The sequence below is a fragment of the Lethenteron reissneri genome, chromosome 2, assembly GCF_015708825.2.
Source record: "Lethenteron reissneri isolate LAM-NWPU_2019-01 chromosome 2, ASM1570882v1, whole genome shotgun sequence".
NCBI classification, from domain to species: Eukaryota; Metazoa; Chordata; class Hyperoartia; order Petromyzontiformes; family Petromyzontidae; genus Lethenteron; species Lethenteron reissneri.
The window spans coordinates 14,017,960-14,031,805 of NC_083780.1; the positions used below are offsets into that span (position 1 = coordinate 14,017,960).

Genomic DNA, 13,846 nt, shown 5'->3' on the forward strand with positions numbered 1-13,846 from the left:
GGATCGCCTTTAGATGTTGACTCGCCTGGTTCACAGGAGGTCGTGGGTTCGATCCCGACCCTGCTGCTGTATATTTGTAGTTTGCATGAAAATGTCGCCGGGTTCCCCGGTGTTTCCCTCCACATTTAAAATTCACCTGCGTTCGGTTTCTACAGGGTGACCCAAAAAAAACGGGCCCCGTGCCTATTAGAATTATTAGAGTTGGGGCCCGTTTTTTTTGGGTCACCCTGTATAAATGTCCACGTGATGATGATAAGCCACTTCGTTGAGCTATCATTAGTGATAGCCAGGTCGCTTCTGAATAAGAGCTACATAGCTGAGTTGACCTTATCTGGTAAAAAATGTTTCATAAACGCTTTCAACCGTAGCAGAGCATGGTGCTGGACAGCACTCAGCTTGACTTGCACTCACCCGGCCTTACACGTGAACGTGTACAGCCCTTTTGGCAGTCGACTGCTGGATGAGGTCCTGCCTTCACGTACCGTGCCGGTCGTACGGGTTGTTTAGCCATACTTCACCACGCCGGTCATTGCAGGTTGGTGAAGGTGGGAGGAGGCAAAGGAGTAAGGGCATAAAAGCACGAAACAACACTTCACTCCCCTCTGCTCCCCACTACGTGTAGCCCCGCAGCAGCCTATAACAACCTGTTATGCATGGTGGTTGCTCATCCGAGTACTTTCTATGCTCAGCCCTGCGTAGTTCCACGAAATTTACATCGGGTATTCATGAACTCTTGGAAGTGCTTGCACAAAGGATAGTAACATCTCATCCTGTGTTCTTGGAATCTGGGTGGTTTGGTCGTAGGCTTAACACAGATTCATATTTTTTCCTTTTTTTCTCCCCCCCCCCCCCCCCCCCCGTCTTTGATGGCCTCACAGTCTAAACTATAAAGTGTGATCACTGCTCCCTCTCGCTCTCTGATCTGAAGAAGGGCCATTTCCTGAAACGTCAGGCTACTATAGCAGTTCTCAATCGGTGTAATTGCCACTTAGAGCGCAGTCTGAGGCATGGATACCGCGCAGGATAAATTTCGAATGTCACCACAACGTGGCATCGACGTCGCGGTGACAGACCCACACTGATACGCGACACGGACACGTGATCTCTCTGTGTCTGGTGGCCTTAGCAACACTGAGGTGGGGGGGGGGGTGAAGGGCGGGGGGGGGACGCGCGAGGACGAGTCAGTCTTGATTTGGCGGCTGCCGTACGATGAAAGGTTGAGAACCACTGGGCTTTTATATTGATCCGTCATCCTCATCCTCTTATTTTTCTTCTTTCTGGAATTACCGTCCATGCACCTCACGTGAATCTGCCTTCCCGGTCCTCAGTCCATATCCACTCATTCGCGCCTTGGACTACAATCATCATCACCATCATCATCAATCTCCACATCCACAGCCCAGAGTCTGTCTCTCTCCAGTATTACCCCGCTCCGAACAACGCTGTCTAACGGTGATCTGCGCTCCCGGTGCCTCTCTACGTTTGTGACATTTCTTGGATTTCCTCTCCTCTGACGAACCAAGTGCTCGCTGTCCTGTCGACTGTTTTAAGGCAGCGTAAGTGATGCTAGTCTTGGAGTGCTATTGTTTTTTTTGTTGGTGGGGGTGTTTAATGTAAAAAAAACTGTAAAGATGCAGCCCCTGCAATCGCTTGCTCACGCCACTGCCGATGGTAGCGCCTCCACTATGAACAAATATCTCGGAGAAGGTGGGAGAGTTACCCACACTTCACCCCACCACACACGACCTCTGGTTCTTGCTCACGTATATCTGTGCTCAAACCATTACGCAGCGGCAGCATACTGTGCCTGGCGAATGTAACGTTGAAGCGTTTACTAGAGGAGTGTATCAACATTTCTCCACACCTCATGAATCACTTTGACAAGTCCTTGAACGCCTGGGAAAAAACCTCTACAATTTCAAACTTTGGAATTTAAAAGCTGTTGTTGTTAATGGTGTTGGTCTTGGTGGTGGTGTTGTTTTTTGCTTGTAGAGGGCACAGCCAATCATCTCAATCAATCAATTCATAGCACCTGGGTCTGTCCCTTGACCTCCTCCTTCGACACTTCACGTAGCCTCAAACGTGCACCTGGCCTGGCACAGACGCCGTGGTGATGTCACCGCCACTTAGTGGCGAATGGCGGCTGTTGTTGTTTGTTGCTCTTAAAAAAAAAAATCCCGTTATCGATGAAATATAAAGAAGCCTTGCCATAATTCAGTCTACGCAGTCACCTCCTCCCAACGAGGCTCACTTCCCGCCCGGCTTGTGCAGCTTGTAGAGTCTCGGAGCCCTGCAGGAAGAAGCCACAGCAGCGCTCACCATGTTGTGATGAGAACGGCTGTCACACGAGTGACCTGAGGTCATGCTCCTCTCTGTGGTTGTGCTGCTGGTTTTTTTGCTGCAATGGATGCTGGTGATCTACTGTAGCTGGTTAATAACGAAGCCGGTGCATCTTGCTGATGCTAATGCTGGTGGTGGTGATTATGACGACGATGATCTTGAGGCCGAGGCTGCTTCTGCTGCTGGTACTGATAAGTCTCTCGCTGCTTCTGCTACTGCTTCCGCTGATGATAACTGATGCCGCTGCTGCTGCTTCCCCTGCTGCTGCTGCCACCGTCACTGTCACTACTGCTGCGTTTGCTGACGTTACCACTGATGCTTCCTGTGCTTCTGCTGATGCTGCTTCTGTATGTTGAACTTCTTTCGCACCGTACGTAGCCAACCGTGCTAATCGGAGGTGCGGGTGCTTCAATTGATGCTCCCAGTGTTTCTGCTGCTGCTGCTGGTGATGTTTCCACCTCCACCGTAGCTGCCGCTAGCCCTGTGCTCCTCACACCTGGTAGTAGACGGAGGCGGCGTGCTGTCTCGCCAGGTCGGGCACGATGTACAGGGGCAGTCCGTAGTCTCCAGACACCTTCCCGTAGTGCGGGCACGGGGCTCCCGCCCCTCCACACGGGGAACCGCCGGGCGCCACCGCTCCTCCGCCACCTCCACCCCCACCGCCGCCACGCACACCCCCATCCTCCTCCGTCTCCTCCTCAGCCTCATTCTCGTCGTCCCCCCCTCCTCCTGCTCGTGCCCCAGACCTGGCCCTTCTTCTGCTGCTGCCGCTGCTGTCCTGACGGCATCCTGGCAGAGAGGAGGGAGGGCTTTTAGGGCCGGGCTGATTAATTTTTTTAAAGTATGTTTTTATTTCACCAGGAAGGCCCACTGAGCTATGTAGCTTCTTTTTGAGAAGCGACCTGAACATCACAAATAGGAGCTCAACGAGGTGGACTCATCACGTGGAAATGTACAGCAGCCATATACTCTAAACGCGTGATGTTGATTCTAAATGTGGCGGGAAAAACCGGAGGACCCGGAGAAAAATCCACATAACCGCAGGGCGAACACACAAACTCCAAATATACAGCAGGCGTCAGGGTTGGGATAAAGCCCACGACATTCTGTATACCGGGCGAGGTAGTTCAGATATCTCCACTGCTGCAGGACATTTGTACTGCCTTGGATGTGTCCTACATTGTATTTGGAGGCAGCGGTATCCTAGTGGTTTGTGCCCTTGGCTACAACCTCGGTAGCCTCGATTCGACTCATGGCCACGGTGCTATTTTTATCTGAACCCACAATGGTCTTCCTCTTGGTCGACTCAGACACAAGTTCGATCGAGTTTGTTGTTGTTTTGTATTAAACCGGGTCCAGCCATCATCAGCCATGCTCTATCCACGGTTCGATGAAGCTCTCACCAAGCCATCGCCATCTCTCGCGGTACACAGGAACGTGGAATGTCCCCTACCGCAGGTAACAGCCAGTAGTTGTGTGCGTGGGGTGACTGCGCCTCGTCTTGGGAACGTGGAATGTCCACCTCTGTGTACCTGTGCTCTGGGGCGCCCGGTGCCGGCGGAGGCGGGGCCACGTGATCGAGAGTCCAACGAATGAGATTAGCAGGACGAGGGCGGAGCCTGCAGCCAGCCAGCCAATCAGCAGCGGGCCGGGGTAGGCTGGGTGCGGGACTTGAGCCGTGCTGGTGACGTCACGCAAGTCTGTGACGACGTCACAACGGTGAGTGATGCATGCGGTGACGCTGCACGTGGGGGGGTTAATCGGCCATACTTCACCACGCTGGGCAGTGAGAGCAGATGGAGAGCATAAACATTGGAGCGTGTTACGGTACAACAATGTTTTGTGATTGCACTGCCCCCCTCGGAACAACGTAGCTCCACAGCAGCCTATAGCACCTGCTGTACGCGTGGCGGTACCGCCCATCCAAGCACAGAGCAGGCTCAAACCCGCTTAGCTTTCGAGAGCCCAGTGATTTGATTATTCTCCAATCAGGTTCATTCAGATCACAATCCTCGTCACCATCATCATCGTCATCATGTACACCCGGCCACCTCGTTTATACTGCGTGTTAATAAAATACCCGGTGATTATTTTACTCAGTCTGGGTCAGTCAGACTCTATCCACTGCTGGCCTGGTGAGAGCAGGCGACGTTGGCCACCAACCTGAAGCGTTCCAGTCACGTGACTTCCCCTGTGTCGGATCAGAAGTCATCGCCCTCCCGTGATGCCGTGTGGTTTTCCCATCTTGCCACGCTGCTCCTCCCATAATGCCTCGGGCTCGTTCCTCGTCACGTGGGTCTGACGAGGAGAAGGAAGAGGAGGAAGATAGGGAGAGAGGGTGGTGATGGCGAAGAAAATGATGGCTGATGGTGGCAATCATGATGGTAATTGATGGACCATGGTGACGATAATGGGGTGAAGATATGATGAAGATGTGATGATGATGGGGATGTGGGTGACGCGATGTTGGGTTGATATCACGAAAATAGTGTAAATGATGGTGGTGTTGCTTATGTGTTTAGTATGTTGTCCTTCCCCCGCACATCCGATTAACACAGTTGGCTACGTACGGTGCAAAAGAAGTGCAATATACAAACCTATTTTTTATTTGAGCAGGTAACGCCCACTAAACTATATGGCTTTTTTTCAGAAGCGACCTGGCCACAAATGATAGCTCAGCGAAGCGGCGTATCACGTGGAAATTTAGAGCAGCCAAATACTCTAAACGCGTGTTTCTAAATGTGGAGAGGAAAATCGGGGTACCTGGAGAAAAATCCACGCGACCACGGGAAGAGAGAACATGCAAACTCAGTACATACATGGTGTTGGTTAAGATGATGGTTGTCATGTGATGATGATGATGTGGGTGACGCAATGCTGGGTTGATGTGATGATGATAATGATGATAGTGACGATGTTGATGATGATGACGGTGGTGATGATGTTGGGTACCTAGCCCCACCCTCAGCACGAGCCTCATGCCGTGCGTGGCGCAGGCGCCTCCCACGCGCCCGGACAGTCCCTCCCATGTGCCGTCCGATGTGGCTACACACAGCAACATCAACATTATCATCATCAGCATCATCATCGGCATCATCATCGGCGTCATTAGCAGCAGCATCAACAGCAACATAGGCAGCAATATCACCATCAACAGCAGAAGCATCATCAGCATCATCATCTGCAGTATCATAAATAGTAACGTCACAAGCAGCATCATCAACATCGGTAATATCAGCAGTATCATAACTAGCTTCAGCAGCGGTAACATTAGCAATATCGTCAGCAGCAGCACCATCACCATTTATCACCAGCATCATTATCATAATCAACAGACACAACAGTAGCAGCATGACCATCAGTAACTTCATCATCAGCATCTGCACACATCATCATCACTGCGGTGTACACTCACATATGATGTGGTACTCCCTCTTCGGCGCAAACTCGAGTCCGCGGTAGTTGGGACTCACGCGCTGCACCTGGGTGGACGACACGCAGAGGCACACCTAGCACCGTATCTCATGCAGACGAGGGGGGACGCCATCCCTCCTCCCATCCAGCAGTGGAGTGATTCCGCGCCCACCCCCCGGTGCCACCGTTGCCCACCTTGAGCGTGTACTTGAGTGCGCGCGCCGGGCGGTCGCACGCGAGCACGAGGCGAGAGTTGCGAGCGCCGGGGGGCGCCTCGCAGCGCACGCTCGAGTCTCGCGAGACCAGGTAGAGGCGGTGGAACTCGGCGGGACCCGGGCCGAGACCCTGACCCGAATCGGGACCCGGGCCAGTGCCGTGACCGAGAATGGGTCGAGAACCTGGTCCAAAACCACCACCAGCAGCAGCAACAGCAGCACCCAGATCCAAGGACAGATCCAGACCCAAATCGGAACCAGGCACGTGACCCCAGTTTGGACCGGGACCAGAAGCCAGGGCTGGAATGGCACCGGGACTTGGTCCGGATCTCTGAGCAGGGCCGGTGCTCAGATCCAGATCCAGGTTTACACCCAGACCAGGACTGGGACCGAACCCCAGACCTGGACCCGTACCCAGGCCAGGACCCGAACCCACTCCCAGACCCGGTCCCGAGCCTGGACCAGGTCCCGAAGCCACGGCTGGATCCATGCCAAGGAATGGACCAGGTCCCATACCGAGATCTGGACCTGGACCTGTGCCAAAATCCGGACTCGGACCAAAACCCAGACCCAGTCCCAAACCGGACCCAGAATCCGCTACGGCCGAGTCGCTCCACTGCGGCCACTGCCTCCGTGGCAGCGATGCGGATGACTGAGAAGATGACGACGATGATGACGATGATGAGAACGGTGATGATGACATCACGGGGCAGATGAGGTCGATGCGGTCTCCCATCTGCGGGTAGAGGATCACCCCGTGGCTGCCCGGGTAGAACCTGCATGGGGTTTGGGCAGGGGTGGGGGGTAGGAGAGCGATTAACTGTGATTGTAGTTGTATGTTGAACTTATTTTGCACCGTACGTAGCCAACCGTGCTAATCGGAGGTGCAACAAACTAATCACAAAAAGCAAGTCTAAACCATTTAGTTTCAATCTATATTTGAAAGCGCATAGCGTTCCAAATGGCCGCAGAAGCGCATCTGAAAGCGCCGCGCGACGACGCGGTGGCCGTCTTTGTTCGATGGTTTAGCAAAAAGCCGCTGCTGCTGCTTGCGAGGATGAGCGGAGTTCGCGTGATGATGGTTTATGCTCCTTGACGAGATCAGCGCCGTGTTGTGGCTCATTTGTGGTCAGCACTTTGTGTGTAATTGGTGCCACCTTGTAATGCAGAAAATATCGTCACGTGTCTGGTCACGTGTGGTTGACTGTGGTTGCATGAGGTTGTGTGAAGCTTCTTCTTGGTTCTTTCGGTAAAGTCACGTAGAAGGGAAATAATAAAATAATAAGAATCAAACATAATAAAATTAAATTCTCACGACGTTTCGGCCACAACGCAAGCAGCCGTCCTCAGGTGAAGAACAGGTCTGTCGGAAAGACAGCGTCTGTGAAGCTTATCAAAGTTCAATATGTTTTGCATGCGACTGATTATGATTGTGTCGTTGTAGTTGGCCGATTGTGTGGTTGTGCGGTTGTAGTTTATTAAGGTTCCGTATTACGTAGGTAAATGCGTGCGGTTGACTGGTTGCTTGTAGTTGCGCCTGATTGCGTGCAGTTGCGTCTGGTTGCGCGTGGTTGACGATAGTTGTGTGGAGTTGCGTGCGGCTGACTAGCTCCGCAAGGTTGCGTGTGGATCACAGGTTGCCTGTAATGAAGCGTGGTTGCGTGCAGCCGCCTAGTTGCGTGCGGTTGACCGGTTGCCCGCAGTTGCGCGTGATTGCGTGCGGTTGATTGGTTGTGTGTGGTTGTTGCGCGTGGTTGTGTGTGGTAGTGGTTGCACGTGGTTGTTGCATGTGGTTGCGCGTAGTTGTTGCACGTGGTTGCGCGTAGTTGTTGCACGTGGTTGCGCGTAGTTGTTGCGCGTGGTTGTGTGTGGTTGTTGCGCGTGGTTGTGTGTGGTTGTTGCGCGTGGTTGTGTGGTTGTTGCGCGTGGTTGTGTGTGGTTGTTGCGCGTGGTTGTGTGTGGTTGTTGCGCGTGGTTGTGTGTGGTTGTTGCGCGTGGTTGTGTGTGGTTGTTGCGCGTGGTTGTGTGTGGTTGTTGCGCGTGGTTGTGTGTGGTTGTTGCGCGTGGTTGTGTGGTAGTGGTTGCGCGTAGTTGTTGCACGTGGTTGTGTGGTTGTTGCGCGTGGTTGTGTGTAGTTGTTGCACGTGGTTGTGTGTAGTTGTTGCACGTGGTTGTTGTGTATGGTAGTGGTTGTTGCGTATGGTAGTGGTAGTTGTGTATGGTAGTGGTAGTTGTGTATGGTAGTGGTAGTTGTGTATGGTAGTGGTAGTTGTGTGTGGTAGTGGTAGTTGTGTGTGGTAGTTGTGTGTGGTAGTGGTTGTTGCACGTGGTGGTTGTTGTTGTGGTGGTTGCTCACCGCGGGTCCCGCGTGCTCCAGTGAACGCGCTCGACGAGGGAGGCGCCCGCCGCCGCCGCCGCGAGGCACGTGGCGACCACCACGAGCCACAACATCCCGCAACAACCACAACAACAACCACCACTACCACAACACCACTACCACAACACTACCACCACCACAACACCACCACAAAACCACCACAACCCTACCACCACCACAACACTACCACCACAACTACAACCACCACAACTACAACCACCACAACACTACCACCACAACACCATCACCACGACAACCACAACTACCACCACACTACCACCACAACACTACCACCACAACAACCACTACAACTACACCACGACAACCACCACAACAACACCACCACAACAACCACCACCACTACAACACGAGACGAACCCGAACCGCCATCCCGCGATCACGACACAACCACCAGCAGAGGAGAGAGAACCAACAACAACAAATCTCCACGCTCAAACAACAACAACAACAACCATCTACAACCACCACCTCCGATTAACGCGGTTGGCTACGTACGGTGCGAAAGAAGTTCAAAGTACATGGGCACACACGCGTGCGACGACGAATGTTTACATGGTACAAGGCAGGAAAGCGTGTAATAGTAAACACAAAGTTACACACAGGCATAGAGTGATTGAGAAGGAGCGATCAGAGTCTTGCGACAGACGAGAGGAAGCTGCGACTCCACTTTCTCCTCAGAATTTCACATTTAAAATCAAATAAACAAAAAAATCCCGCCGACAAAGTAATAACTAACGAGAAGTGGTAGGACTGATAATAACAGATTTCTTTACGCGTGTAAAAAATAATAATACAATTTTCGTACGGTTGCTAAAAAAAGAAAAACTAGAAAATATATTTGTTAATTTTGGTGAGTTTTACAATTAGATGAAGAAAAACAAGGTAATATACAGTAGAGGATAATGAGATGCGTTGGTATTTCCTACATTTTTTACGTATTATACACATATATATTAAAATCGTTATGAATATGTTTAAGTGGAGGTGAAGCGCTCTTTTGTTTTGGCGGGAAGAAGAAGAAGAAGAAACGACCCCCGAGGCGGAGCGCGCGGAGCCGCAAGGCGCGAGACGGCGACTGAGCGCGCGCTCGCGGCTCCCGCCAACTTATCCCCCCCTCACCCCTCCCCTCATCCCCCACCCCTCCCCTCATCCCCCCCTCACACCCCCCCTCATCCCCCCCTCACCCCTCCCCTCATCCCCCACCCCTCCCCTCATCCCCCCCCTCACCCCCCCTCACCCCTCCCCTCATCCCTCCCCTCACCCGCCACCCCTCCCCTCAACCCCCCCTCAACCCCCCTCCCCCCCCTCACACCCCCCCCTCAACCCCCCTCCCCTCCCCTCATCCCCACCCCTCCCCTCATCCCCCCCCACCCCTCATTCACACCCCCCCTCATCCCCCCCCCACTATCACCACCCTCCTACCAGCAGCACCACCACCAACCACAATACCCACCCACCCACCCCACCCTTATCATCGCCCTATCACCACTCTCCTACCACCACCATCCACAACGTCCCCCACCCCAACCGTATCATTATCCTATCCCCACCTTCCTACCACAACCACCCCTAATCACCACCCTCCTACCAGCACCACCACCACCAACCACCAACCACAATACCCACCCACTCACCCCACCCTTATCATCGCCCTATCACCACTCTCCTACCACCACCCAACCACCATCCACCACGTCCCCCACCCCAACCGTATCATTATCCTATCACCACCTTCCTACCACAACCACCCCTAATCACCACCCTCCTACTAGCACCACCAACCACAACCACCAACCACAATACCCACCCACTCACCCCACCCTTATCATCGCCCTATCACCACTCTCCTACCACCACCCAACCACCATCCACAACGTCCCCCACCCCAACCGTATCATTATCCTATCACCACCTTCCTACCACAACAGCCACCAACCACAACTAGAATACCCCCCCCCCCACCTTATCAACTTAGCACCACCCTCTTCCTACCACCACCACCATCACCCCGACCATTATACCACAATCACTCTCCTTGTCATTACCACATCCACCAAACACTCCACCACCAACCCCCTCCATAATTATTTGACCACCATCTCTATCAGCCACAATCAATCACACACTCACCCCCCGATCAGTATCACATCCAGCACCACCACTGAAACCACCACCTACCACACACCACAACGACCTGACACCACGACCACGTCACACAACCACCTCTGTTACCTCACATAGTCAGTCCTCACTTGAGGAGGATTATTTTGACACGGCTCAGAAGATACATCGTTATTTTCTCATACATTCTGATGTTTCTCCCTTCTAACATATTCAGAATTTAAATTTTCCCTTCACTCCCTCTCACCCCCATCGAACCCTCCATCCACTCCACTCCCTTACCTCTTCCCTCACCTCTCTTCCCTCTCACCTGCTGCCCCATCCTCCCCCCCTCGTCATCTCCTCTCCCTCACGCCCCTCTCACCCTCATTCATCTCCGTCTCCCTCTTGTTTTACGGTCAGAGGAAACAAGAAGATGATCGGTGTAGTCGGCACTTTGCTTCGTTCATCATTTCGTTTTTTTTAATGCTCTGCTTTATGTTAACCCCCAAATCCCCCTTTTTTAAATGAAAGATTTCACAAAAGATTTCACGCTCTGCTCTCCTTACCCCCTTCCCTCTCTCTACCCCCTCTCTCTTTACCCCCTCTCTCTCTATACCCCCCTCTCTCTACCCCCTCTCTCGCTACCCCCTCTCTCTACCCCCTGTCTCTCTATACTCTCTCTCTATCCCCTCTCTCTCTACCCCCTCTTTCTACCCCCTCTCTCTCTACCCCCTCTCTCTACCCCCCTCTCTCTCTACCCACTCTCTCTACCCCCTCTTACTACCCCCTCTCTCTCTACCCCCTCTCTCTACCCCCTCTCTCTACCCCCTCTCTCTCTACCCCCTCTCTCTATCCCCCTCTCTCTCTACCCCCTGTGTCTCTCTACCCCCCTCTCTCTCTACCCCCCTCTCTCTACCCCCTCTCTCTCTACCCCCCTCTCTCCCTACTCCATGTCTTCAACCCCACGTCCCCCCACCCCCCACAGCTTCTCATTCTCCCGTCCATCTCTCGCCTCGTCTCCCGCCCCCCCACCCACCACCGTCTCCCCTCCCTCTCTCCTCCTCTCCCCCACGCTCTCTGTGAGTCTCCAGAGAGCTGTACCCCCGAGTCCCTTTGTCTCTTTGAAGAGAGAAACCGCGAGTGGCGCGTGGCGTTAGAGAGGAGGGAGAGGGGGGGAGAGCACTGTGTGTGTGAGAATACAGGGGGAACATAGACATAGCGTAGGGAGAGAGGGGGTAGAGAGAGAGAGGGGGTAGAGAGAGAGAGAGAAGGAGGAGAGCAGAGCGTGAAGTCTTTTGTGAAATCTTTCATTTTAAAAGGGGGGGCACATAAGGCAAAGCATTAAAAAAACTAAATGATGAACGAAGCAAGTGCCGACTTCACCGAGCATCTTCTTGTTTCCTCTGATCGTAGAAAAGAGAGAGATAAAGTTTGAGAGAGGCTTATATAGTAAGATGCAGAGTGAGAGGAGACAAAGCGAGGAAACAGAGAGTAAGAGAGAGGGTGTACATCAAGAGAGAGTGCTTAGAATGAGTGACCGTCAGGGGAAAGGGAGAGAAACGGGAGAGTGCTGCGTGAGAGAGGTATGGGTGAGCGCGAGAGAAAGGGAGAGATACAATATTAGAGGGAGCAGAGAGATGCAGGAGAGAGAGGAGTGAGTGAGTGTGAGAGAGGCAGGTGAGATGCATGTGAGAGCGTGACGCAGAGAGAGTGAGAGAGAGAGAGGCATGGCTGAGTGCGAGAGAAAGGGAGAGATAACGAGAGAGAGTTAGATGGAGAAGGGAGATGCAGGAGAGAGAGGAGTGAGAGGAGTGAGTGTGAGACAGCACGAAGAGATGCAGGTGAGAGCGTGACGCAGGGAGAGTGCGTGTGTGACGACGTGGACAGATTACCGTTATACAACAGTGGACATTGTTGTTACCACGGCTGTTGTTGTTGTTGTTTAGGTTTGGGGTTTTATTTGACCTCGGTTATAGGTGGAAGGTCACACACAGCTTTGATCCAATGCGATGGGTCGCTGTTTTATTCCGGTCACAGCGAGGCGGCGGATTCAACTCGATTTAGTCCTGGAACTCACTCCTCTGACATGTCAAAAACACTCATTACGTTCGCTAATAAAACTAAACAACTATTTTTTTAATGTTATTTTACCAGGCAAGGCCTCCCTGAGCTATATAGTAGCGTTCTTCAGAAGCGACCTGCCCATCACAAATGATAGCTCAACAAAGCGGCTTATCATCACGTAGAAATGTATAGCAGCCAAATACCCTGAACGCGTGATGTTCATTACTAATGTGGACCCGGAGAAAAATCCACGCGACCACAGGGGAAAAGACACCGCAAACTCCACATATACAGGCGTCAGGGTCGGGATCGAACCCACTGTGCGTGGCCGTAAAATGAAAAATAAATAACAGACAACGTTTCGGCCAATGTTCCTTCTTCATAACACAAACATATCGAGGGCCAGAGAGATCCAGGGTCTCTCTCGTTACACAATTGGTAGCTATTGAGTCACAGACAACCCCTTCGATTATAATCAGACAAAGGACCACGGTTAGATAATACACTAATTTACATGATTATAAAACAACTAATGTTGACGGCGCATTGATTTGTGGGAAGAGGTGCGTCCTGGTGAGGGAAAGGCGCAAAGCCACCTGGCAGTGCGTGCGTGCCTGGGCCCAAGTGACGTCTCACAGACGGACCAAGGACGTTCATAAGAACGTCTCCAAGCATCATGGGTGGAAAAACCCCGATTTTTCCAACGGCAGGCATCGGGTTTTTTCTTTAATACAATTAAACCCGATTTCGGTGAATTAAAACCTGGTTTAATGAATACGAAACTCTGAGCCAAGGCTTAGGCTGCTTCCTCGTCGGTGCTGCTATCGTACTCGGGGGGGGGGGGGCGTCGGGCACGGGGTCGTCGTAGAATGCGACGGGCAGGTTGGTCTTGATGAACACGAGCTTCTCCTCCACAGTCGTGGGCGCCAGTAAGTTCCTTCGCTTGGAATGGATGAAGCCCATCGCTGAGAAGTGCGGTTCTGCAACTAGAACCAATTAAACCGGATTTCTCCCAATCTCAGATGATCGGGTTTAATATAAAAAGACAATTAAACCCGATTGTAGAAAACCCGCCTGTGCCACCCTTGCCAGGCATCACCTCTGTCATGTTGACCGTGTCGCCCCTTGTTGCGTTGAACGGGAGGGAGTGTCCTCGCCAGGTAACACCCGGCAACCCAGCAGTGATGTGTCCAACACGCCCGACTCTGCCGTGTCTCTACGTACGTGTGTTGTATGTGCGTGGATGTTAAACTTCTTTCGCACCGTCCGTAGCCAAACTCGCTATTCGGATGGTGCGCGGGAAGGACCACAT

The 13,846-nt window shown here is 52.5% G+C and overlaps 1 protein-coding gene across 1 annotated transcript; it reads right to left on the reverse strand.

The window, feature by feature from the left end:
- Positions 1–243: 243 nt before the first annotated feature.
- LOC133340905 (uncharacterized) lies at positions 244–9,430 on the reverse strand. The gene is made up of 7 exons (XM_061549390.1): positions 8,326–9,430; positions 5,950–6,745; positions 5,756–5,822; positions 5,293–5,385; positions 4,504–4,638; positions 3,873–4,040; positions 244–3,129 (listed from the first exon to the last, which is right to left on the reverse strand). Exons 1-7 carry the CDS (start codon positions 8,418–8,420, stop codon positions 2,831–2,833), a joined length of 1,653 nt encoding a protein of 550 aa, XP_061405374.1. The 5' UTR covers positions 8,421–9,430; the 3' UTR covers positions 244–2,830.
- Between the last annotated feature and the right edge of the window lie 4,416 nt (positions 9,431–13,846).